We start from the raw sequence: 24,005 nt of genomic DNA, 5'->3' as shown, positions 1-24,005 counted from the left end.
CAGTTTTCACTCATTTCTTTATTAATATAGAAAAGGAGCCCAAGGCAGCCGGACCAGTAGTACAAAGCACCAGGAGTTAATACTATTCTGGTGAAAGGGTTGGCTTTACAAAACGGGAGCAGACAGGAGCTGCCCTGGTTCCGGGGCCAGGCCCAGCCTGCTGCCCAGAACCTCAGAGCAGCACCCGGAACCAGCCCCTGGGAGACAGTTGACAGGTAGTTGGGGGGTGGGATGGGCTGGTGACTGTGGGGACAGATGGCAGGGATGGAGGGCCAGGCAGTGAGAACCATCCTGTGGCTGACGAGGACAGGGAACTGCTGGCTGGAGGCTCTCCACTGGACCGTGGGCAGGGGCTCACAGTGGGCTTCGGCCCTGGGGACAGTAGAAAAGCCCCGCAGATACTAGGGGGAGTAAGGAATCCAGACACAGCCCTGGGGTTGAAGGGCCTTTCCCTGTCTCTCCACCAGGGGCCACCTTTGCTCTATACTACAGGTGGGGCTTCAGGCCCAAGGCACAGAGGGAGGCCAAGAGGCCTCCCAGTTGGGAGGATGAGGGGGCAAGGGAAGGAAGCCCTGGAGTGTCCCCAGCTCAGGCATCTGGAGCTGAGACACAGGACAGGACAGTGGCACCCCTGCACAATGGGGCTAGAATGTGGGACAGGGATGGGCTCACCTATGGCCAGTGACTAGGACCAGACTCATGGCAATGGTGCCTGCCTTAGACTTTAGCAAAATAGAGTCAGCGATGAGTCCTGGGTGTCAGCAGACCTGGGTTCTGGCCTTAGCTCTCCTGGAGCAGAGCTGTATCACCATGGGCCAGCCATGTCCTGCCCTGGCCTGCTCCTCATCCACTCATGAGGGCTTTGAATAGGACTTCTTAGGTCATGGGTGGGGGGGGGGGGGGGGGGGGGGTGTGGGCGGCACTCGGCAGGTCAAGGGAGCTCTGGGACCTATTCTTGGTAGTTGAGAAGTTAGTAGTTAGTTGGTAGTTAGCTCCCAATCAGAATCTGGACAAAACAGGCAAGGAATGGAGACTAGGGGGTGATGGAGGAAGATGTTTTTGCTTGGAACCTACCCCCACAAAACACTCCAGAGCTGGGAAAGGCTGCTGGGAGCCTCTCCTTCACCCAGGGGAAGAGGCCGCCCTCCCTTTGGCTCAGGGAGGGAGCATGACTCGTGCGATCCCTTCACAACGACCATCTGGGGGACACTTGGCATGGAGAGAATGGGTGGCACTATGCAACCCTTTATGTTCTTCCCCGGGGAGGGGAGCTCAAGGCCTCTCATGGCTTCTGCCTCCAACCCTTAGCGTGGGCTCAGGAATGCGCTTTTTCACTGTGGTCCTGCGCTGGGGACAGCCCAAGACTGCCTGGCTGGCACGTGTTAGTCGGTGAGGAAAGGACACAGGGGCGAGTAAGCGGACAGGGAGGTGAGAGCGACTCTCTGGCTTTCTCCTCTTCCTCTACGGACAGCATCTCAGTCAACGGAGTCACAGATCTCTTCTACCACAGCATTGAAGATGTGTGGCTGGTCCGCATAGACGTGGTGCGACGCACCCTCAATCTCCTATGGAGAGAGGAAGAGCCCGCCAGGGGTGGAAAGGCCCTTTATTCGGGGCACCGGAAACTGGTGTCTCACACCGATTCTTTTTCCCTTATACCTGCTTGCCCATCACCTATGAGCACTTACCAGAAACATCGGTCCACCTTTCTCCTAGAATCTGGGCACTTTTCCATGCAGGGGGAGGGGTCCATGAATCCCAAGGTCCCATTCATTTTCTCCTCTGGTTATTCACTGTACCTCCTTCAATGCCAGCCCCACCGCTATCTGCTCATTTCATCTACAGGTCTGATGAACCAGGGCCCATACGTGGCACCCAGCCTAATTAAGCATTCATTAGCAAATGGGGGTGGAGAGGGATAAGAAAAAGGGAAGGCAGGAATGTGGTGGGAAGGCTTCTGGGCAGCCTTTACTACTTGCTCTACTGTTCATGGCTCTGGTATTGGGTGGGACAGGGGGTCTGGAGTGGCATCATGCTGTCTGTGTCCAGCTACTGAACGAGAACCAGTCATTTCCCTGGACCGTGCTAAGCAAGAATGAAAGCCCCTGATGACGGTATTACTGAGTCAGCCCTTTCAAACGCACTACACCATCCCCATCTGTCCATTCCTTTTTCCCCCCAACTCTCTGATCCCCCTTCTCCATCCCAAGGCTCATCCATGCCCAGAGCTAATCACTGTGTGCAGGGATTCAACGCACCACATTTCCACCTCAATCCTGTGCCTTGGCGGGCCAACATACCATGTCTCGGACATAGGAATCCGGCCGCTGCATCTTTACTTTCTTTCCTGTGCTGGTATCTATCCAGGTGTTGGCCCCGTAGATCATGGTGATGGGCACATCTTTTCGAATCAAGTGAATTCGCTCCAACATGGGGCGCCGTGCCCAGCCGAAGGACTCCATCATGGCTTTGAATGCCGTCTCACCACTGAAGGAGCAAAACACGGTGAGGCAATTAGTAGAATAAACCCTGCAGCATAAAGTGTCAACGTTTTGGTCTCTTCAGATGCTGGGGCAGTATCCTTGTCCTGTGTGTCCCTCTCAGGCCCCAGCACTGGGCGCCTTAAATCCTGATAAGATTAGGAGGTAGGCCCGAATCTGTGGAGGCCTCCCAGCACAGAAGACAGTTAGGAAGGGACACACGTATGAAAACCCCGGACACTGAGAATTGTCCAAAGATGCAATGGTTAACATTTACTCAACAAATATTGACATGTCATGCCCTGGGCTGAGTGTAGGGACGCAGGAGTCAGATTCACGTGGTGCCGGCCCTGCTGGAGCTCACGATTATCCCACATTTTGGGGAGGCAGGCGTTAAATAGCTAATCATATGATTATTTAACATCAGATTTCCCAAGAATCATGAAAGGGTGGTGGAGCAGGAAGAGAATGGACTAGGGGCTTAGCTTGCTGGGGGTGAAGGAGAGGGGCGAAGGGCTCATGTTAGAGGGGTAGTGAAGAGCAAATACTATAGCAGTGCAAAGGGCTTCCTGATGGGATTGTTACCAGTCTTGTGAGGACCCAGGGGGAGCCGTACTTTGTGAGAAGCAAGGCTCATCTAATCTACTTTGCTCCCCGGCCATCTCCTTAGGCAGAGCTGACCGAGAGGAGCATAAGGGGTCTGCAGGGCTGGGGAGGAAGCTGACATTCTGAGCTGCTCTGCAGCTTTTGCAGGAGGCAGGAGGCAGGAGGCGGGGTGCTTCGGGAGACTGCTGCCCGCCAGGCTCAGCCTGTTCAGGTATTGTGTCCCCCCTCCTTTGGAGCCCCGGAATGAAGGCGGGCCTGAGTTCTGCACAGGCCAGCAGAAACAGAGTTCTTCCTTCAGACATAGCAGCATGGTGGAAAACTATGGACTCTGAAGTCAGAGAGACAGGAGTTCAAATTCTGGCTGTATTTTCTTAGCCGGTCATGTAACCAGAATACATTTTAATGTTTTCATCTACAAATTGGGGAATTATATCTTCTTTATTCCTTCATTGAAGAAAATGACATGTACAGGGCCCCTCAGGTTAGGTGGAGCAGAGTAGGTAGCCCCCACATATTTCTTCTTGGCCAAATGTCATGTTTTCCAAGGGACTGGTAAGAGTTACTACGGGCCTGTCAGGGTTACAACTCAGAAACACTCAGGTGGTTATAAAAGTGAGTGATGGTGGGGCGCCTGGGTATCTCAGTGCATTGAGCGTCTGACTTCAGCTCAGGTCATGATCTCGTTGTTTGTGAGTTCGAGCCCTGCATCGGGCTCTGTGCTGACAGCTCAGAGCCTGGAATCTGCCTCAGAATCTGTGTCTTCCTCTCTCTGCCCCTCCCCTGCTCGCACTCCGTCTCTCTCTCTCTCAAAAACAAATAAACATTAAAAAAAAAAATTTTTTTTTAAATTGAGTGATGGTGTTAGGCAGAGAGGGCTATCACTGATGTCATCTCTGCTTTCCCCAGGACACAAAGGAGCTGCGTGATTATATATTCTGAGGCTTAGATTGGGAGGCCATTCATTGCACACAACTAGGTCTGGGACTGGGGAAAGTTGTGAGGAGGGAGCTGGGGTAGGAGACTGGCACTGAGCCCAGTGGGGGCTGACAGAGGGGTCGAGAGCAGGAAGCAGAGGGCTACCTGATTTGACTGCAGAGCTGAGTTTCAATACTGCTGCTTCAGCGGGGCCCTTCAATTAGCTGAGCTCATGCGGAATGCTGGCTAGACAGTTCCCACGCTGCCCCAAAGCCAGCTGGGTGTGAGGCTAATGCTCAGACAGTAATGCTGGAATGCAACCCCCCACCATCTTCACAGCTTTGGGCTCACGATGGGTGACCTGGACAGGCCTGGCATGAGGCGGGGCAGTGCTGCTGCTCCGGTGTCCTTGGCTTCCCCCAGATGCCCCACAGCAAGCTGGCTGAGGTCTCCACAGAGGCGGTGCCACCCACAGATCCTCCTGTATCAGCCACTCACAGGGCACTGCCTGAGAGGAAGATAACCTCCCTGACTCTGCCCTGGCTCTCAGGTGCCAAGAATGCAGATCAGCAGGTTTGTGGGGCCTGCTGTGTGAGCAGTCATAGATAGGAACCTCTCAAGATTCTGGGGACACCCCAAAATGTTCAAAAGGCGTGGAAGGAGTTCCTGTCCCAACAGTAAGCATTTCATGGTGTACAGAATTTAGGTTTTAAATCACACTTTTCCACCAGCCATTCTACTTGTAGGAATGTACAGATCTAGTCACGTGTGTGCAAAAGAAGATGTGCAAAGAAGTTCTCTGAAGCAATGTCACATAATATCTCAGACTGGAAACAGCAAGGAAATTTGAGAACTACAGGCTGGGAGGGAGAAGATTTTCCCTTTTCTTTCTTTCTCTTTCTTTCTTTCTTTCTTTCTTTCTTTTTTTCTCTCTCTGCCTTTAAAAAAATACCACATATTCATATCACTTTTTCAGTTAAAAATCTTTTAAAATGTTTTCCAGACTCTTGCCTGTCAGGCTAACTGCCTATCTCCAGGGGAGAGTAAGAGTCTTCCTCTAGAGATGGGCAGCATGTTTCATCAATCTATTATCTTCTCCATCCCTTTGGGCCCATCCCTGGGGAGGTCTCTGGAAATAATTGAGCCTGCTAGTGCCTGCGTTCCCCTAAGTGAATGAGAGCTTTGTGCAAGATGCATTGCAACAAAGTTCTGGAGTTTTTCTACCAGCTGGAGTTTCATCTCCAAACCTGTGCACTCCGAGCTGGCTCTGGGAGCCGCCCTCACCTGGGATTCTGTGCATTGCAATGGTAGATATACTCAGATATAGTATCATCTTCAAAGAAGTCTGCAAACTTGCGCTTGAAGTCCGGCCGGAATCGCTGTACCAAGCCAGGCCCTGGAGGGGAGAGAAAAACATGGGAGTGGCCAGTTTGGGGGGCGGGGGGCGGTGGTGGGGGTGTGCAGGAAGACTTCTGTGTTACGTTTGCTTGGACAACTTTACCAAATGTTATTTCTCTAGGGGTTTGTTTACTTCCTACATTTAACTCGATAGTGGCAGACAGAGTGTGTGAGCTGTCAGGGAGCTCCAGATGACTACAAATTGAGAGTCAGTTGGTTACCAAAGAAGGCAGACAGTCCAGTGTCACTAAGGAAGCAGGTTATTTTCAGTTCAAGGAAGTCCCAAGCTCTTTTCCTCTAAGGGTCTCAAGCCCAAGAGTCCATGGCTGAGATGCTTTTCTCCCACAGTCTGAACTAAGTTCTTTCTCCCTGAGACTCTTGGGGCCTTTTTTTTTTTTTTAAAGTAATCTCTACACCCAGTAAGGGGCTCAAACTCATAACTCTGAGATCAAGAGTCCCATGCTCTACCGACTGAGCCAGCCAGGCACCCTGAGACCCTTAGGGCCTTTTAATATTCTGAAGGTTGCAGATGAAACCACCTGCCAAGAGGCCTCTCATGTTCAGGTCTGTAATAGAATACGAGTGGAGAAGTAAACTTAACTCTGGCATGTCAGACTTGGGCTGCTGTTTTAGAGCAATCTGTTCCCTTCACCTTCCTTTAGAGCACACACATAAGCAGTAGGGCACCTAAAACAGACTAACAATTGGGCCTGATGGTCAACTTCTGATCTCTCGCTCTCTCTCCTGGTCTTCTCTCTGCATCTGAGGATCAAGGTGTTGAGATGGAGGCACAGCCAGGATCCTCTGGGCCCTGGTCCTCCTCCATGGCTGCCAGCCAACTGCCCAACCATACTGGCTTTGAGGCCCATGCGTGAACTTGGCCAGATGCAAGTCGAGAAATGGGGAGAGTGGTTAGAGCAGAACTTCTCTCTGGAAAAGGGCTCCAGAGGGTCTGATGGAGTCCAGAGTGCTGGGAACTCTAAGAGGGTCAGCTCTCTGCTCATTTACTCTTCTTTTGCACCTGTCTCTTGATATCCTTCCTTTCTTCCTAAGCTCCTACCTCTACTCAAATGCTCATTTTTCTCTTTTATCCAAAGTCATTCTGTTTCTCTTGAAGGGCGTAGAGAGACAACTCTTATTTAGTCATTAGCAATCAATATGTAGTAATTGGCAACTGAATATTACTATGTGTACATAAGCCGTCACTGCAAGATAGGGGGTCCACAATCTTTTCTACAGAGGGAATCTGCTTGTTACTTCATCAGATTAAAAAGCCCCCCCAGAAAGGAAGGGTGCTGGCAGGATGAGGTCAGAAGGCCGAGACCTACGAATTTTACTTACTATGGCTGGTTTTCCCCGACTTCCTTTCCTCTCCTCACCCATTAAAATTTGCTGACTACTTCTAAGTGGGGAAGATGTGATACCTAACCGGAGTAGGCCATGGTCTAGAGGGGCTTGCCTGCCACTGTGGGTCATGTTGGAGGCTCTGGTTCTGACATCTCCCTCCCACAGGTGCTGGGTGAGCTGCAGAGATGGTATCCAGTGGTGGTTACCATACCGAATCACCAACATGTGATTGTATGTGCCACATACTCACATATGTAGCATAAGAACTCAGCAGAGGAAGAGTCACTTCATGGCCTCCTTCTCTCTCTCTCTCTGGGGGTCTAGCCAAGGCACAGAGTGATAGTTCTGCTCTATCTGTGCCCCACACAGGAAAGGTTTTTGCATGCAGATGAAGGAAAAAAAAGAACCTTCTGAAAATGCGGACAAAGAGATCTAGTTCAGATTAACAGCTTTAAATAACAATGCCAGGTCTATTCCCACCTCTCCTGGACAAGTGGGGATGGTGGGAGGCTGGATGCAATGGGGCTTCTAGAATGGCACAGCCTTGGGTTGAGGAGATAGATTCTTTCTTTGCAGGCTACTCACCCCAGGGCCCAGCTACTCGTAGAACAGCCAGTGGATTGGAACGCCCTAGGACAGACGCCACAGCCTTGAACCAGGTTGGGGGTGCACGGATCTCACTGGGGTCAGTCGGTCGAAGAGGAAAGCCCCATGGGTCTACCAGGATGAGGTGTTTAACTCTATGGGAGGAAAAAGGGAAAAACAAGTTGTATGTGCTTAGAGGTACCACAGCCCTTAAACTGCCCCGGAAGAAGAGACCCACTGGAAACTAATACTGTAAGGTTCCCAGTGGGAGAGGGAATTAGGTCATGAGCAAGAGGGGTGGCTCTTCCTTACCTTTCAGGGTACTTGATAGAGTAAGAGGTGGCCAGGAATCCTCCCAAACTGTGCCCGAGGAGGATCATACTGGGGATCCCCATGGTCTCCCGCCACGTCTCTATTGATGTCACAAACTCATCCTCAGCCCCCTCTGGGTCCCTCGGGAATGTTGGCCTCGAGCTTCGCCCAAAGCCAAGCAGATCAAAGGTGTGCAGGGTACGGCGGGCACTCAGTGAATCCATGTTGAGGATCCAGAGGCCCACGCCACCCCCAAAGCCGTGTACCATCACCAGGGGGGTACGTTCCCTCAGCTCGGGACTCACGGTTACCGTCCAGATCTTGTTCTGGTTTGGGAGGGACACATATCGGGCCAGGAACTTGTTCTGGAGGCCTGGGGAGACGGGAATCCAGGGCAGAGCAGTAAGACTGTTTTCTGACAGCACCATCACTTTGCCTGGACTACCATTCCTTGGCTTTCTCTCTCCACTGCCAAATCCCTCCTGACCTGCCTCACCTCCTTCCTTTCACAACCTTCTGACCCATACGCCCTAAGAGATGAACTCCAAGCACTATTTGTAGACCATCTAGTCTCTCACAGGGCAGTGCTTGCTCTGTGACAGAGCTGCTTGGGGGGGAAGTTGCCTGGATCCTGAGTGGACGCTTGAGAGCTGTGACTGCTCTGCAGCCCTACTTCCTCAGGCCCATGGGAAGAGAAGGTATCTGTGGCTGAGGCAGTGGATGCAGGGCAGGAAAGATCATAAGGGAAACCAGGCAGACGTGACTCAAGGGTCTTGTCTGAGCCTGTGGCTGCTGCCAATCATGGGATGCCTTGCCCCAACATAATGCTGCTCTTGATAGTTGATCTGTTGGAATCCCAAACTACCGTAGTAACCAGGTAGGTGGTGTGCCTAACTGGATAGAATACAAAGAGAGCAATATTAGAGAACAGAGGATTGCTGCTGGTCCTTAGGTAGAAGGTGGTAAAGCTGAGAAGGGCATGTGTGTTTGGAAGAAGAGAGAGGGAGAGAAGGAAGAAGGGAAGAATGGGGGAAGAAGGAAGGAGGGAAGAATGGGGGGAGAAGGAAGGAGGGAAAGAGAGAATATATAGATGAGTGTGTGTGTGTGTGTGTGTGTGTGTGTGTGTGTGTGTGTTGTGTTGACAGTTGGTACTGGCTTTGAAGTGAAGTTATGGGATGTGTCAGGAACCAGCATGATGGACAGGAAGGGAGATGTCGAAAAATCACTATCACACAATATGGTATCCTCAGTGCAAATCTCTCCCTTCAAACCACTGACACCACTTACTCCCACCCCAAGCACTATTAATTAATCAAAAATCTGTGGGTTCTGTCAACTAGGCTCTGGAGAGATCCTGTATCCTCCTTGGGCCTCTTGATGGAGGTGGGATAAACCATCCCTCCTACTCACATTGGAGGATCCTGGCTTCCACATTCTTCAGGTGAGACATCGACGTGGGGCGCCAAGCAGGCAGCCAGCTACTCAGCCAGCCTTGAGGCCTGAGACAAGGAGACACGATGACAATCATTGGCAACATTGACACTCTCAGCCTTGCTGACAGTTACAAGAGTTATCGGGGTGTTTCCCAGGCTCAGAAGACCTGCCGCTGTGGCGGTCAGCAATTCCCTGCTGCCTGATAGACTGTTACTCTTCTCCAGCAAAGGGCTGGTAACAACATGCCCTTTGTTTCAACAGATACTCAGGATGCCGTGTGTATAACACTTTACAGTTTGCAACGCTCTTTCACATTTATTATCTCATTTGAGCTTTATAACTTTTGTTACTGGTTATCATAATGTTCAAGGAGATCACAAGAGAAAAAATGCCAACTATTAACTAATGTTTCAATTATCTTTATCTTTTGCCATCCCCAGGACCGGATGTTCCTTTAGGGTAGGACAAATTCCCATGCCATCTGCCCTCCTGGCAGGGCCTTGGGGTTTGTGCATGCCCTCTTCTAAGCCCCTAGAAGAACAGAGCAAGGTCAGTGCCCAGCTGGGCTCTCACGTAATCAATCAGTCCAGCCTGGAACAATGAGATGGGACAGGAACGGAGAAGAAGGCAGGAGACCTGGGTTCAAGTCCTGCTGTGATTGCGTTCCCAGGTTGCCTCTGGCTTTGTTTTTCCAGATTATAAAATGCCTACAAAGCTCACATATGTCCTCACCTCCAATAGTATGAGGTAAAATAGAGAGAATCCATCCTGCCGGCCCCTTTATGCCCAAGGAAATTGAAGTCATTTCAGGGTAGAGATTGAAAGCACCAGTTTTGGAGGGGAAACAAAACAAAACAAAACAACAACCCCCTCTGGTTCTGCCATCACACTATCACCATTTACAAGCAGAATGGCTTTGGCCTGATAAATAACCAGTGTTGGAGCATCTAGATATGTTGAGAGACCTCATAACGTGCCTGGGACAAACTGGACACTCAACAAATGAGTTTACTACTCCTTTTCCATTGTATGATATTTCTCTTGAATTGTGCCTGAATGAAGGAATTACAAGGTGGATACCACCAGCTACAGGAAGGGTCTTTCAATATCGACATACTCAGGCAGGGGTATTTTGTGGGGGAACGAGGACAACCATTACTTATCCTCTTGGCCACACACACAGGACATCCTGATACACCATCTGAAGCACAGAATTTTAGATTAGGATGGTTCCTTAGGAATCATCTAGTCCAGCCTCTTTATTTTACAGATGAAACTGATGCCCAAAGAGGCCATGCTGCTGGTGAGAACAAGCAGAAGTACAACCCAGACCTCAGATCCAGGGTTCTCCGTACCCTTCCTCTGGGCAGGTACCTCAGCTTTTCTTTTTTTCTTTTTTAAAGGAGAATTAGGTTTAAAATTTATTTATTTATTTTTCAGTAATCTCCAGTGTGGGGCTCAAAGTCATGACCCCGAGATCAAGAGCTGAATGCTCTTCTGACTGAGACACTCAGGCCCCAGTCTCAGCTTTTCAAATTCACAATACATAACCACATCTTCACACGGTCTCCGTTTTCTTTTTTTTTTTTTTCTTTTTTTATTTATTTTTGGGACAGAGAGAGACAGAGCATGAACGGGGGAGGGGCAGAGAGAGAGGGAGACACAGAATCGGAAGCAGGCTCCAGGCTCCGAGCCATCAGCCCAGAGCCTGACGCGGGGCTCGAACTCACGGACCGCGAGATCGTGACCTGGCTGAAGTCGGACGCTTAACCGACTGCGCCACCCAGGCGCCCCCGGTCTCCGTTTTCTGAAAGGAAGTGTGATCTAAAACCAGAAGCCAGAGTTCTAATCCTGGCACTGCCACTTATCAGCAGTGTGATTTGGGGCACATTATGTAGCCTTTATCTGTCAGTTTCCTCATCTTTAAGAGACAGGTAAGGGGCGCCTGGGTGGCTCAGTCGGTTAAGCGTCCGACTTCAGCTCAGGTCACGATCTCACACTCCGTGAGTTCGAGCCCCGCGTCGGGCTCTGGGCCGATGGCTCAGAGCCTGGAGCCTGCTTCCGATTCTGTGTCTCCCTCTCTCTCTGCCCCTCACCCGTTCATGCTCTGTCTCTCTCTGTCTCAAAAATAAATAAACGTTAAAAAAAAAATTTAAAAATAAATAAATAAATAAATAAACATTAAAAAAAAAAAGAGAGGTAATAATAGTATCTACTTCATAGGGATCTCATAAAGATTAAGTGCATTTATGCACATAGAATAATGCCTAGCATAAGATAAATTTCCAATAAAAGTTCTTTTCCCCCAGCTAAATCATAAGCTGCCTACATTCAACTCTTCAAGGACTGCCAGAGGCTTGCAGGAAATACTGAGGGTTCAGCCAAGAGTGGTGTATCAATGGCTTAAGCCAGATGAGAATTGTCAGTCTCAATCAATCCAATTCTATGGAGACTCTCAACCCTTTTAATACTCCACTGGAATTCCTTACTGTGGGCTTAAAGCACGAGCACCAAGACCGCAGAATTTTGCCAGTCTTAAGAGACAGACTTTCTCTCCACATCAGACACTGTGACAAGTCAGACCATGACACGTGGACCCCACATTGCCTTGTATCTGCCCAAAGCAGTGCTCAGGAGAAACGCTGTCCAATGGAACAACACGATGGGCTGCTCAGAGGATATTCTTCAGGGAGAAGCTTTACTTTGCCTCTCTTCTTCACCAGAAATGTTCTAAAGCACTGGAAGTGATATCTGGCACACTGCATTTGCTAAATACTACTGGGGATGTGAGGGCTGGAGTGGGAAATTGAGGCAAGGGGCAGAGAAGTCACTTAGCCTTGAACTTGGCCTGGCCAGAGTGGTCTCTCCCCTCTAAAGGGCTCTTATCCCGTTGGGAGGTGAAGCAAAAGGAGTTCTGTGTTGGGTCAGAAGCCTGCTCTGGACCTCTGTGATTTGGGCAAGTCTCCTCTAACTTTCATGGGTGCTGGCTTCTTCATCTGTAAAAAAGAGTTGAATTACCTGCATCTCTACCAGCTCTAATCTGTGTTTCCCTAAGTCATCGTAACCATTGTAAATTTCCTTTTGGAAAAGTCATCTTCAGAAAGCAACACTCTTCCTGAGCAGTTCCTTCAAGCTCAGGAAGATACTATGGTCATAAAGTTAATTAGTTTTGCAGGCTGCCAGTTCTGCAGCTCTGAAAAGCAGGAACACAGGATCCAGGAGAGGCCCTGTTCTGGTGAAACCAAGGCTTGGCTGGGAGCTGAGTCATTCTGGAAGCAACTTTTCCTTGCTTCTATCAGACTGCGAACTGCTAGCCACACTACCTACAGGTGGCATCCCGAACCTGATGCCCTTGAGACAGTGTCAACAAATCCCAAAAACGGTAATTCTGAAAGCACAGCATTAAGGATCTCGTGATGATTAAAAAACGTTATTAACTAGAGTGGGAAGCGGCTAAGTGTCTCAGTAGGCAAGAACTAAAGAAACTTGCGAGCCCATTACTCCAGACAATCCCAGCGCCGGCGCCCTCTCTCTTTTCTTCGCGAGCCCTTTCCCTGCCGGGCTAAGAAAGGCCCTTGCCACCCCCCGACCACCGTTCTGGGGGCAAATCCCAGTGAGCAGACCCGGCTGCTACCCCCGCGCCCGCATCCCACGAGCTGCGCGGAGGATCTGGGCCATCACCACTAAGTCTAACCTCTCTGTACCAGAGGAGCGAGGAGCGATCGCGAAGACTAAGCGTGGAAAGTCAGAGTCCCCCGGCTCAGGCAAGCTAATCTACCATCGCTCCCCGAGCTCTGCTGCTGCCTCTTCTGGGCAGAAGCAGAGCATGCAAACGCAACCCCGGGCCCTCCCATGAAGCCGACCTGGAAAAGGAAAGGCGGGAAGGTGTCTACAACTGTTCCTCAGTCACCGACAGTCCCGGGATCATGGCCCAGAGAGAGAGAGCAAGAGAAAGACACAGGATTAACTCACTGTTGCTCCAGATCATCAGCCATAGTAAACAAGCCCTGCCGGGTCGAGCCGAGCCAGCCCATCCCTCCGCCTGACGCCAGCACCAGCTGACCCAGGAAAGGGTCGGATAACAAAGTGGGGCGTGGCCAGGGCCGCCGGGCGGAGGCGCAGGTCCCCAGAACGCCCAGGCGGGACCTGAACCCGGCTGGTGGTCGAGCCGGGCGGGGTCTGCGTGCCGGCACAGGGGCCTCTGGGGTCTCACGGAAAAGGACGGGATTCCTGCTCACACATTTGGGGGACAGTGAGGGAGATGGGTAGTACTGAAACAACCGGCTCCCTCACAGCCCTCGTTCGGCCCTAGTTAAAAAGTGACAAAACTACCCCTGCACGCTCACACCAACTCTGGGCTTCCCGGCAGAGCTCCCTCTCCGCTGAAATCCTCCTCCTGGTGTTTCTTGTAAGGTGATGCTTAAGATGCTTGTGGAGACACTACTATTGGTTAAATGTTTCTACAAAGAGCCTGGGGGCCTGTAACTCAAGTACATTGCCACGTTTTGCAAATAAAAAACAGGATGCCCAAAGCTGAACTTCAGATAAACAACGAATGCTTTTTTAGAATAAGTACATCCCGTGCAATGTTTGGGACATAACTGGGCATCCTGTATTTTATCTGGCAACCCTAAACTTTAGCGACATGTGCCAAGATGCAGTTCTTGTGCTCTGGAGATTTCCCAACCTAGTTCCCAGGAAAGATGTGCTCAATGCCAGGTCTCCCTCAGTTTGGGGAATCCCTGCCTCCCCTACCCTCAGGAAGGGCAAATGAAGTACTAATCTATAAGGCTGGGTCTGCTCTAGGTTGCTGGAATCCCATATGGGGCATGGGGGTGGGGGTGGCTGGCTTATCTCTTAGGTCCGGAGCTTACTTCAGGCTTGCTCAGCAGAGGACCCAAATCTTGAGGCTGGCTCCAGAACTTACCTGAACTGGTAAACAAGTCCTAATGTTGAGGGAGTTGTCGGGGTTCAGGTCATCCCCTTGGTTAGATTAAAACCAAACTAAGGAGTGATGGAGGGTGAGTGGGAGAATGCTGACAGGGACGGGGTTTGTCAATGTGTTTTTCATTAGCCCTCTTGCAGGTCTTAGATTCTGAGATTTCTCCTTTTTTGTTACACAGTGTTAAATTGATCTGATGACCATTATAAGGCCTCAAAGTTTAAGAGAATGGGCATGTATAGAGTTTAGGGACCTAGGAATTTGCCAGATGTGGGGCAAAGCAGTATAAAGAGTGGAGTTGTGGCATACATTCTTTCAACTGGGCGCAGTGGTTCTAAACTTCAGTGTGTATAAAAATCATCTGGAGGGCTTGTTACAAATTCAGGATTCTAATCCCTAACCTCTGAGATTCTAATTTAGTTGGTTTGGCTTGATGCTAAAAACTGCATTTTTAGGAAGTCCTTTAGATGCTGGAGTTCACTGAGACTCATTGGTTAATTAGAAGCATTGTTTCTGGGGTCAGAAATCTGGGTTAAGGGTAGTCTTGGTTTTGCTACATATCCACTACATGCATTTGGGTAAATTACTTAGTGTCTCTTAATTTTCTTCCCCTGACTGTGTCTTGTGAGGATTAACCAAGATAATTCCAATAAACATTTAGTACATTTATGCTAAAATTTATTACTATTATTGTTACTGTATACCTATTCAAAGCCAAACCTTATGTTAGGCACTAAGAATACTATTATCAAAAGGAAATAGACAGCCTGCTCTAGTGGTAAACATAGACTTTCTATCTGCTGCCACCCCAGGCTGTTTGTCCCTTTGCAGGGCTGGAAGCTTTATTTTCGGAGCTCAGCTCAAACCTCCTGTCTTCTGAGGCCTCTCCTGACCACAGGGTCTAAGAGAGACCTCCAATCACTCTATTTTTATTTACATTTATTTACATCACTGTATTTTATTATCTTCATAACACTTATCACCATCTGAAATTATTGTGCCTTTGTGTTTACTAATTTATTATTAGTTTCCCTTCACTAGAACTGAATGAAGGTTGGGGAGAGGGTATGGGGGAGGGTTGTCTGTTTTGTTCTCAGCTTTGCTGCCAGCACCTACAACAGGGTGTGGCTCAGAGTAGATACTCAGTAATGACTGGATGAATAAATGGATAAAAAGTCCAGCTAGGAGGCAGCTGTGTAAACAATTACCTATAAACTAATATGCTAAGTGTCAAGGCTTTGGGAGCTGTATTTTAAATTGTACCTTATAGGAAATTCTGGGCTTCATCATCTCAAGATAGGACAACAAAATCTCTCCTTTTTCTGAAAACCTGTTAAGATGTAGCAGTTTTTTGAGGCAAGGATGACCTGGCTAGAACTGATACTGTATCTCTCTAGACTTCATCTCAGGAGGCAGTGTATTTTGTTTCTGTGTGCAAAACCATCTTTTGTTTGTTTGTTTATTTATTTATTTAGAGAGCACACATATGCACACGCAGGGGAGAGGGGCAAATACGGAGAGAGAATCCCGAGCACAGGGCCTGACTTGGGGCTCCATCCCATGAACTGTGAGATCACGACCTGAGCCAAAATCAAGAGTCAGATGCACAACCCACTGAACCACCCAGGTGCCCCACCAAACCATCTTTATGAGGTACTTCCTACTTGGAAGTAGGAAACGTGTAAATGGAAAATGCCTTTTTTAACCAAAGTCAATATATTCCTTAAGGTGTCCCCAGAGCTGGGATAATTTAGGATTGGGCTGGATCTGCTAGAATTACAGACTGGAGAAGACTCTAAGTGCCTGTTCTAGGCAGGCCTCTGGAGAGAAATTTTCTCCTTACCTTCAAGACAAGACACACTATGTGCAAGTACAAAATAATCTATTTTCTGTCTATTGCCATTATGTGTGATTTTATGTATGATTAAAGTTTAAAAACATTTTTAAAAATGTTTTATTCATTTTTGAGAGAATATGAGCAGGGGAGGGGCAGAGAGATAGGGAGACACAGAATCTGAAGCAGGCTCCAGGCTCTGAGCTGTCAGCACAGAACCTGACACAGGGCTTGAACTCATGACCCTGAGATCATGAACTGAGCCGAAGTTGGATGCTTGACAAACTGAGCCACCCAGGTGCCCCTGTATGATTAAAGTTTTAATATGGTCTTTATGGATGGAAACTAATTTTGACAAACCCTCTTTCCTATGCCTATAAGTTGCATTAAATATTCTAGGAGTTGGTGGAGCTGATAACTGATAGATTAGGTCTGGCAGGGATAGAACATTCTTTGGTTTCAAATGGGTGTGACTGTGTTTTGAATGAACTATGAACAAGGTATGACCCTTAGATTAAACATAGGAACTGAGTGGAATAGTTGTAAAGTTGTTTTGTCCAATATGATAGCCATTAATTATATGTGGCTACTTAGGTTTGTTAGAAAACAAAATTTAACAAGTAAATTTTGCAGATCTAATTGCCTTTATTAAACAATTCATGAGGGGTGCCTGTGTGGCTCAGTCTGTTGAGCATCCAACTCTTTTAAAAAAATTTTTTTTAAACGTTTATTTATTTTTGAGAGACACAGAGAGAGAGAGAGAGAGAGAGAGAGAGAGAGACAAAATACAAGTTGGGGAGGAGCAGAGAGAGACACAGAATCTGAAGCAGGCTCCAGGCTCTAAGCTGTCAGCACAGAGCAGGACATGGGGCTCAAACTCATGAACCATAAGATCATGACCTGAACTGAAGTCAGATGCTTAAGTGAATGAGCCATCCAGGGACCCCAAGCAACCAACTCTTTATTTGGGCTCAGACCATGATCCCAGGGGTGTGGGATTTTCTCTCTCTCTTTCTGTCCCTTTCCCCTACTCGTGTTCTCCCTAAAAATAAACAGACAATTCAAAATCTGGCAGTGTCTCCTCTAGCAAATAGAGGGGAAGAGTTTTATGAAATGGAAGGGTTTTATAAAAAGAGGGTGGGCAAGAAAGCTATTAGCAAAAGAAAAGGATTGTTCAGGCCACTTTTCCATAGTAGGGGAAAGCAAGGGGTCTTCTCTTCCTTTGGGGGAGGGAGAGGGCCCATGTGGCAGACTCATTGGCACTGATGGAAAAATTCTTGACTAACCTGTTAAGACTACATTTCTGGGGAATGTTGAAACTACAATTAGATTAGGTACTAAAGCTTGGATTTGGGAATGTGGTGTAAGTGAAGCCATTTTGGGGCTTTGGTTTTCTTTTTCTTTTTTTAGATTTAATTTTTTTTTAAGTAATCTCTGCACCCGACCTGGGTCTTGAACTCATGACCCCAAGACCAAGAGTCACATGCTCTTCTGACTGAGCTAGCCAGGCATCCCTGGGCCTGTAGTTTTCTTTTTAACAGATTTAAATTAATAAAAATGAAAAAATTTCTTAGTTACAACTGGCTACATTTGAGTGCTCAGTAGCCACAAATGTTTGGTGGCTGCCATACCCGACAGCACAGACACATCTGCATCATCACAGAAAATTCTATAGAACAGTGTTCCTCAAGCAGTGATAAGTTCAGTCCCATGGTGTGGAGAGTGTTCTGCCCTTGCACAGCACAATATAGTAGACTCCTGGGCACTAGAGAGGAAAAATGAGGGGTTTTCTTTAAAGATTTGGGCTCCCAAAGATTATGTCAAGGAGGAAGAATTTCCAGGGCGCCTGGGTGGCTCAGTCAGTTAAGCATCCGACTTTAGCTCAGGTCACGATCTCACGGTCCGTGAGTTCGAGCCCCACGTCGGGCACTGTGCTGACAGCTAAGAGCCTGGAGCCTGTTTCGGATTCTGTGTCTCCCTCTCTCTCTGCCTCTCCCCCACTCGCACTCTGTCTCTCTTTCAAAAATAAGTAAACATTAAAAAACAACAACAAAAAATGAGGAAGAATTTCCTCTGCTTTCTAGCTGAAGAATCAAATTGACATGACAAATAAAATAAACAGGAGAATATCAAGTCCAGGTTATCACCTGTGCTTCTTCCAACTGGCTACAAATTGGAGATTCCCATGACCCCCTCCTGAGGTTCAATAATTTGCTAGAATGGCTCACAGAACCCAGGAAAATAGTTTACTGTATTACTGTATTGCTAGAATGGCTCACAAGGTCTAAAATGGAGTCACTTTTGCTAAAACCTCACCAAGACTTAATACCTAACCTAACTGCAGTTTCTGCCTTTGGAACTTCCTGGTCAGCTCTGGTGAGGCAATCTGACTGAGACCCCAGGGACTTAATCTATGGGAAGGTAACCTTGCCTGGAATAATCCTTTTAGCTTCCTTGTCCCACCCTCCTCTTGCCTACAAAAACCTTCCATTTTTGTACAACTCCTTGGAGCTCATTTCTATTTGCTAGATGGGATGTTCCCTGACTCATAAATTCTTGCATAAAGTCAATTAGATCTTTAAATTTACTCAGCTGAATTTTTTTTTTTTTTAACACTGATTTAGTATAAAAGGATACAACTTAGGCACAGCAATATGGAAGAGATGCATAGGGCAAGGCATGGGGGAAGGGGCACACAGCCTTCATGTTGTCCCCAGTTACACCACTCTCCCAGTGCCCAGATGTGCTCAGCAACCCATAAATTTGCCAAACCTCTCTGGTTAGGCGAATTTTTCCTTTTTACTTTAATGGAAGTTTCATTACAGAGGCATGACTGATCAAGTTATTGCCCATTGGTGACTGAACTCCATCTTCAGCCCCTTTCCTCTCTAGGATGGGGCTTCAAGTTCCTACCCTGGAATCAGAGTTAGTTTCCCTGGCAACCGGTCCCTACCCTTGAGGGCTTTCCAAAAGCCATTTCATTAACTTAGATTCCAGTGTGGTTCAAAGGGGCCTGTTATGAGTAACAAAAGATGCTCTTTTCACCTTTATTGCTCTGGAGCTATTACAGAAACTGAGGACAAAACCAAATATTATAACAAAAGATTCTCCTAGTGCTCTTATCATCACTTAGGAAATTACTAGAGTTTTAGGAGCTCTGTGCCAGGAACAGGGGTGAAGACTGAATACACATTTCTTACATTAAAAAATATAAAGAAGGGGGTGTTAGCCACACTGGGGCAAACTTAAAAGGTGGAGCTGTTATATACAATACTTAAGAAAAGCAAAAGGAGGGCTCTGAAGGATAAAATATACAGGGAAGAAGAATTGGAAAAAACTCTTCTTTCCCATGCAGAGATTTTCTTTAGAAGAGTCCTTTTCTCTGCAAGATTTGTATTTTGATAAAGAGTGTCATTTCTTACTGTACAGAGACACTGTAAAGTCATGGCCTTTGCCTGTAAGGGGACCATCTTGCCCCTCCACTTTCCTATTGTTTTATGATGTTGAGTGTTGAATAGCAGAACATGCCACCCCAAAATATGTCACTGTACCATAAAGATTATTTTGAGCCAAAGGCAATTGAGAAGAAGCAGGTACAAGAAAAGCTCTCAGCCTCCTCCTATTTGTGTAAAAGCAAGACTTAACTTTGTAGATGTGCCTTCTCCCTCCCCCGCCCCCCTTACAAAGGAAGAACAGAAGCATTCTAGATCCTTATCAACCCAGAGAGGGCACCAGAGGAATCTACGTAACAAACTCTAACTAACCCTTATTTTTTATTAATTCCCTCATATATTTTTACCTTCCCACAATTTGCTGCCCTAGAAACTCAGTCTTTTTTCTTTGTCATTTCTCCAAAAGTGTATTCCTTTTTTGTTAAGGTGATGTTGTTTCAAACAAGGCAACAGGCTCTAAATGGAGTCACTTATACTAGGCCCTACATCATCAAATATTAGTTTTGACTTTCCCAGAAATGGTAACAATCTGGAATTACCTAATTAGCCTTAATCAGTTAATGTGCCTGATAGATCCCTGCCACCCCCTGAAGGAAAGTGACCTTGATATAACCAATCTGCTTTTTGTCATTATAACTTCCTAGTTCCAGCTCCCTTCTGCCTATAAAAGTCTTTCATTTTGTATAGCTCCTCAGAGCTCCTTTCTGTTAGATTGAATATTGCCTGATTATGGATCATTGGATAAAGCCAGTAAGATCTTTGAAATGTACTCAGCTGAATTTTGTTTTTTAAGGTGATATAAGCCCAAGTTCTAACCACCCCTTTGAGTTACTCATAACTGGGTACTCCCATGTGTATATACGATGCATATGTTAGTAAACTTCTGTTTGTTTTCTCTTGTTAATCTGTCTTTTTTTAGTCTAATTTACAGGGCCAATAAAACTAAGATGGTTAGAGGGAAGAGTTTTTCCCTCTCCAACAGTGTTTTTGTAATAAAACCTCTAAGGTCTATTCTGACTTCAGCTTCAATTTATAAATTTGTAGTCTTTCAGTGCCATCTCTTGCGTGCCCCAAATACTGGGGCTCTGTGGTTTGCCCAACTTGTAATTATTCAGAGAACTAGAGGAATCATAGTTAATCACCGGTACTAATGGTTGTTAAGAACAAACATTTACTGAGTGTCAAATACTATGTTAAGTGCTTAGTGTCAACATCTGATTTAGTCCTCACAACTGTTAAAAAACAAGTCAACCAAGTAAATTTTGAAGGCTTAATTGGCTTTTTATTTTTTTTTATTTTCCTTATTTTTTAAATTTTTTTTCAACGTTTTTTTTTTATTTATTTTTGGGACAGAGAGAGACAGAGCATGAATGGGGGAGGGGCAGAGAGAGAGGGAGACACAGAATCGGAAACAGGCTCCAGGCTCCGAGCCATCAGCCCAGAGCCTGACGCGGGGCTCGAACTCACGGACCGCGAGATCGTGACCTGGCTGAAGTCGGACGCTTAACCGACTGCGCCACCCAGGCGCCCCTTAATTGGCTTTTTAAAACGATTCATGAATTGGGTAGCATTTCATCTAGCAAATAGAGGGGAATGCTGAGGAGTTTTACAAAATGGGGGGTTTTTATAGAAAGAGGGCAGGGCAAGAAAGTTATTAGCCAAAGGAAAGGATTGTTCAGGCCACTTTTCCATGGTAGGGGGGAAAGCAAGGGGTCTTATCTAACTTTGAGAGATGGAGAGGGCCTGTGTGGCAAACTCACTGGTGCTGACTGAAAAATTCCCGACTGGTTAAGACTACATTTCTGGGAGATGTTGAAACTGCAATTAGATTGCATTAATATGCATTAAGCCCTGGTTTGAGGACTAAGCCTAAGCAGTGCCATTTTGGGCCTATGGCTCTCTTTTTAACATAACATTCCAATGATCTTGCTATTGCTATTTCCATTTCATAGAAAAGGAAAATGAGCTGCCAGACTAACTTGTCATGAATTAGACAATTAGTAAACAGCAGAATCAATGTTCCAACACAGGACTGGCTGACTGGGAAGCCTGCATTCTTATCCATTATTCTGACCCTGAATTTTTACATATATTAACATTTTGATTTTAACTATTGAAATCAGATCTCCTGGGTGGTGCAGTAGGTTAAGCATCCAACTCTTGATTTTGGGTCAGGTCATGATCCTAGGGTCTTCTTGGGCTTGAGGCCCATGTCGGGCTCAGCACTGAGCATGGAGCCTGCTTATGATTCTTTCTCTCCCTCTGCCCCTCTTCCGCACTCATCTGTGCTCTCTCTCTCTCTCTAAAACAAACAAAAAGAACATTTAAAAAAATGAATAAATGTACAAACGATTGAAATCAATACTAGTATTAGCAATTTCCTATTGGCAGATAAGTCAAAAATGTTTCCGTGATTATAGAATCATAAACTGAACACAGAACAAGACCTTTTCTTGATGTTTTAAGTAGTCCAGAACAGCTTTAGTTTATTATATTGGTGTTTGACTTTGCAGGTCTCAGAAAAGAATGCACTTGGTAAGTGAATTTGGTATTTTTCATTTCTTCTGCTTTCCCCCTTTGGGAGTTCCTGTGGAGATGCTAATGATGATAGTTGACATGGATCAAAGGCAGACAAAGCATAAGGGAGAAACTGCTGGAAGGAGCCTGGCTGATGGAACAGAAACCCCTTGAGAAATTCACTCCTGAATGATTAAAAGACATCAGCCTAGCCTTTAAAGTCTGAAGTTGAATACTGGTGAGGAAGCTACCCTCCTACTTGCTGATGAGGCAGGGAGAAAGGTTCAACTTGTCAGAGAAACTGAAGGTTCCTGCTTTATTATATTGAAATGGGAACCAGCCTGGTTATTCACACTTTTTTTCCCTTTTCTTCTCAGAAACATAAGAGAGTTTAGACTGCACTTAAGTTCATATAGCAGCAGTGCAAATCTCTGTGGGTGTGAATATGAATATACCTCTTCAAATAGATTGTAAAGCTTTCTTTCTTTCCTTTAATTAATTAATTCATTATTTTTCACAGCGGTTAGGGGCAGAAGGAGAGAGAGAATCACGAGCAGGCTCCATGCTTGGAGCCTGACCCTGGGGTTGATCTCAGGACTGTGAGATCATGATCTGACCAAAATCAAGAGTCTGACGCTTAACCGACTGAGCCACCCAGGTGCCCCATAAAGCTTTCTGAGGACACGAATTATTTCTTTTCTTTCTAGAACCTGACCAAGGTTTTCCTCACCACTGCTAAATGGCACATTTGTTGATGGTGATATAGCTTCCAGTTTAACAAGTAAAAAATGAAAATGCAGAACCCTTGTCTTTACTTGCTGCTTTAGGAATTTTGATTGAGTACCTAGGATAGCTCAAATTTGTTAATAAGCTTAAAAAGCACCTGGTTATGTACAACCTGCAGCTGAAAGATGAGATGAACTTGAGCTGGAAGGTCAGATTAATGTGAAATTAAAAGTGCAGCAAAAGCCAGAAATTAAAGTGGATCTTATTTTTTAAAAAAGTTAAAACGCTAAGTAAAAATAGGCAATTCCACTTGTTAAATACAAAACCACAAACCTTCAGTTTCCCCTGCAAAATGAGTTGGGGGTGGTGGTGGTGGTGGTGGTGGTGGTAGGGTTTGAACCAAGCAATGCTCTTATGGGACTTTTGACGCTGATATTCTGGGATATTACACAGGATTCAAGATGCTAGCTTGGAGTAAGAGGTTGCTAAACTTTATCATTTATTGTCTTCACATTAATCGACTGTTTTCTCTTGCTCCCCGCCCCAAACACAGGCCCCTTTAAGACCGCATCTGAAGGGCCCCTGAGTGGGTCAGCGGGTTAAGCATCCGATTTGGGTTCAGGTCATAATCTCCAGGATCCTGAGTTCAAGCCCCACATCAGGTTCGCTACTGTCAGCGCCGATCCTGCTTCGGATCCTCTCCCCACCACCTCTGCCCCTCCCTCACTGGTGCGCTCTCTCTCTCCCTCAAAAAACAAACTTAAAAAAAAAAAAAAAGAGACCATATCTGATTGGCCCAACGGTACCTACAATTTAGCACAACGCTACGAGGAGGCGACCAGTAAATGTCAGCTGAATTACAATTTAGGTTCTACTGTGCTTATTCGTAAGCGCTCCCAGAGCGAGATCTCAGTCCCAGTTCAGGACCAGGTAGAGGTCAAGCTCCCTCCCTCCTCCATCCGTCCCACACTTCCCTCCGCCCATAACCAAGTGTAAACTAGTGCTTGCGCAGTGATTAGCAGCGGTGTTTTTCACTGAAGGGGAACTTAACTTGCCCTAGTGATCTGGGACAGGCATCTGCCCTTAACAGCTACGGCGGCTCGGGTGCTGAACCCCGATAGCACCAGACATTGCCTCACTTCCGATCCAGTTAATCTTTGAAGACGCCAGTGGTCCAAAGAAAGCCCGAATCCTAGGGGAGCTACGCCTTCCTTTGTAAAACGTATCCCCGGGGCTCTTTCTCTCACGCTATCCTGTTGCTAGAGCAACTGTGGGCGTCACCAACCTGACCGCGGAAGTAGGACAAAAAGAGTACACGTCTCCAGGCCACGAACAGATCCATTGCGCAGGCGCATTAGCTTTCTCTGGCCGCAGCGCTCTTTCTGTGGATGTATTCTGCGTCTGCGCATTAGTTGTTTCGCGCCCTGGCCTGCGTGTACGCCTGCGCAAAGTGGCAA

At 46.9% G+C, this 24,005-nt stretch overlaps 1 protein-coding gene across 3 annotated transcripts; it reads right to left on the bottom strand.

Annotated features, from left to right (window-relative positions):
- ABHD4 (abhydrolase domain containing 4, N-acyl phospholipase B) lies at positions 1–23,954 on the bottom strand. Of its 3 annotated transcripts, none has more exons than XM_058738471.1 (7): positions 23,834–23,954; positions 9,054–9,142; positions 7,644–8,016; positions 7,332–7,486; positions 5,286–5,397; positions 2,301–2,487; positions 1–1,565 (listed from the first exon to the last, which is right to left on the bottom strand). In XM_058738471.1, exons 2-7 carry the CDS (start codon positions 9,091–9,093, stop codon positions 1,476–1,478), a joined length of 957 nt encoding a protein of 318 aa, XP_058594454.1. In that variant the 5' UTR covers positions 9,094–9,142; positions 23,834–23,954; the 3' UTR covers positions 1–1,475. The 3 variants fall into 3 exon arrangements, with proteins under 3 accessions (XP_058594454.1, XP_058594453.1, XP_058594455.1); XM_058738470.1 differs by lacking the exon at positions 23,834–23,954 and adding an exon at positions 13,050–13,164; XM_058738472.1 differs by lacking the exon at positions 23,834–23,954 and adding an exon at positions 12,941–13,070.
- Positions 23,955–24,005: the final 51 nt, after the last annotated feature.

Source organism: Neofelis nebulosa, chromosome 7 (assembly GCF_028018385.1).
Source record: "Neofelis nebulosa isolate mNeoNeb1 chromosome 7, mNeoNeb1.pri, whole genome shotgun sequence".
NCBI classification, from domain to species: domain Eukaryota; kingdom Metazoa; phylum Chordata; class Mammalia; order Carnivora; family Felidae; genus Neofelis; species Neofelis nebulosa.
This window is presented reverse-complemented; position numbering and strand designations above follow the sequence as displayed.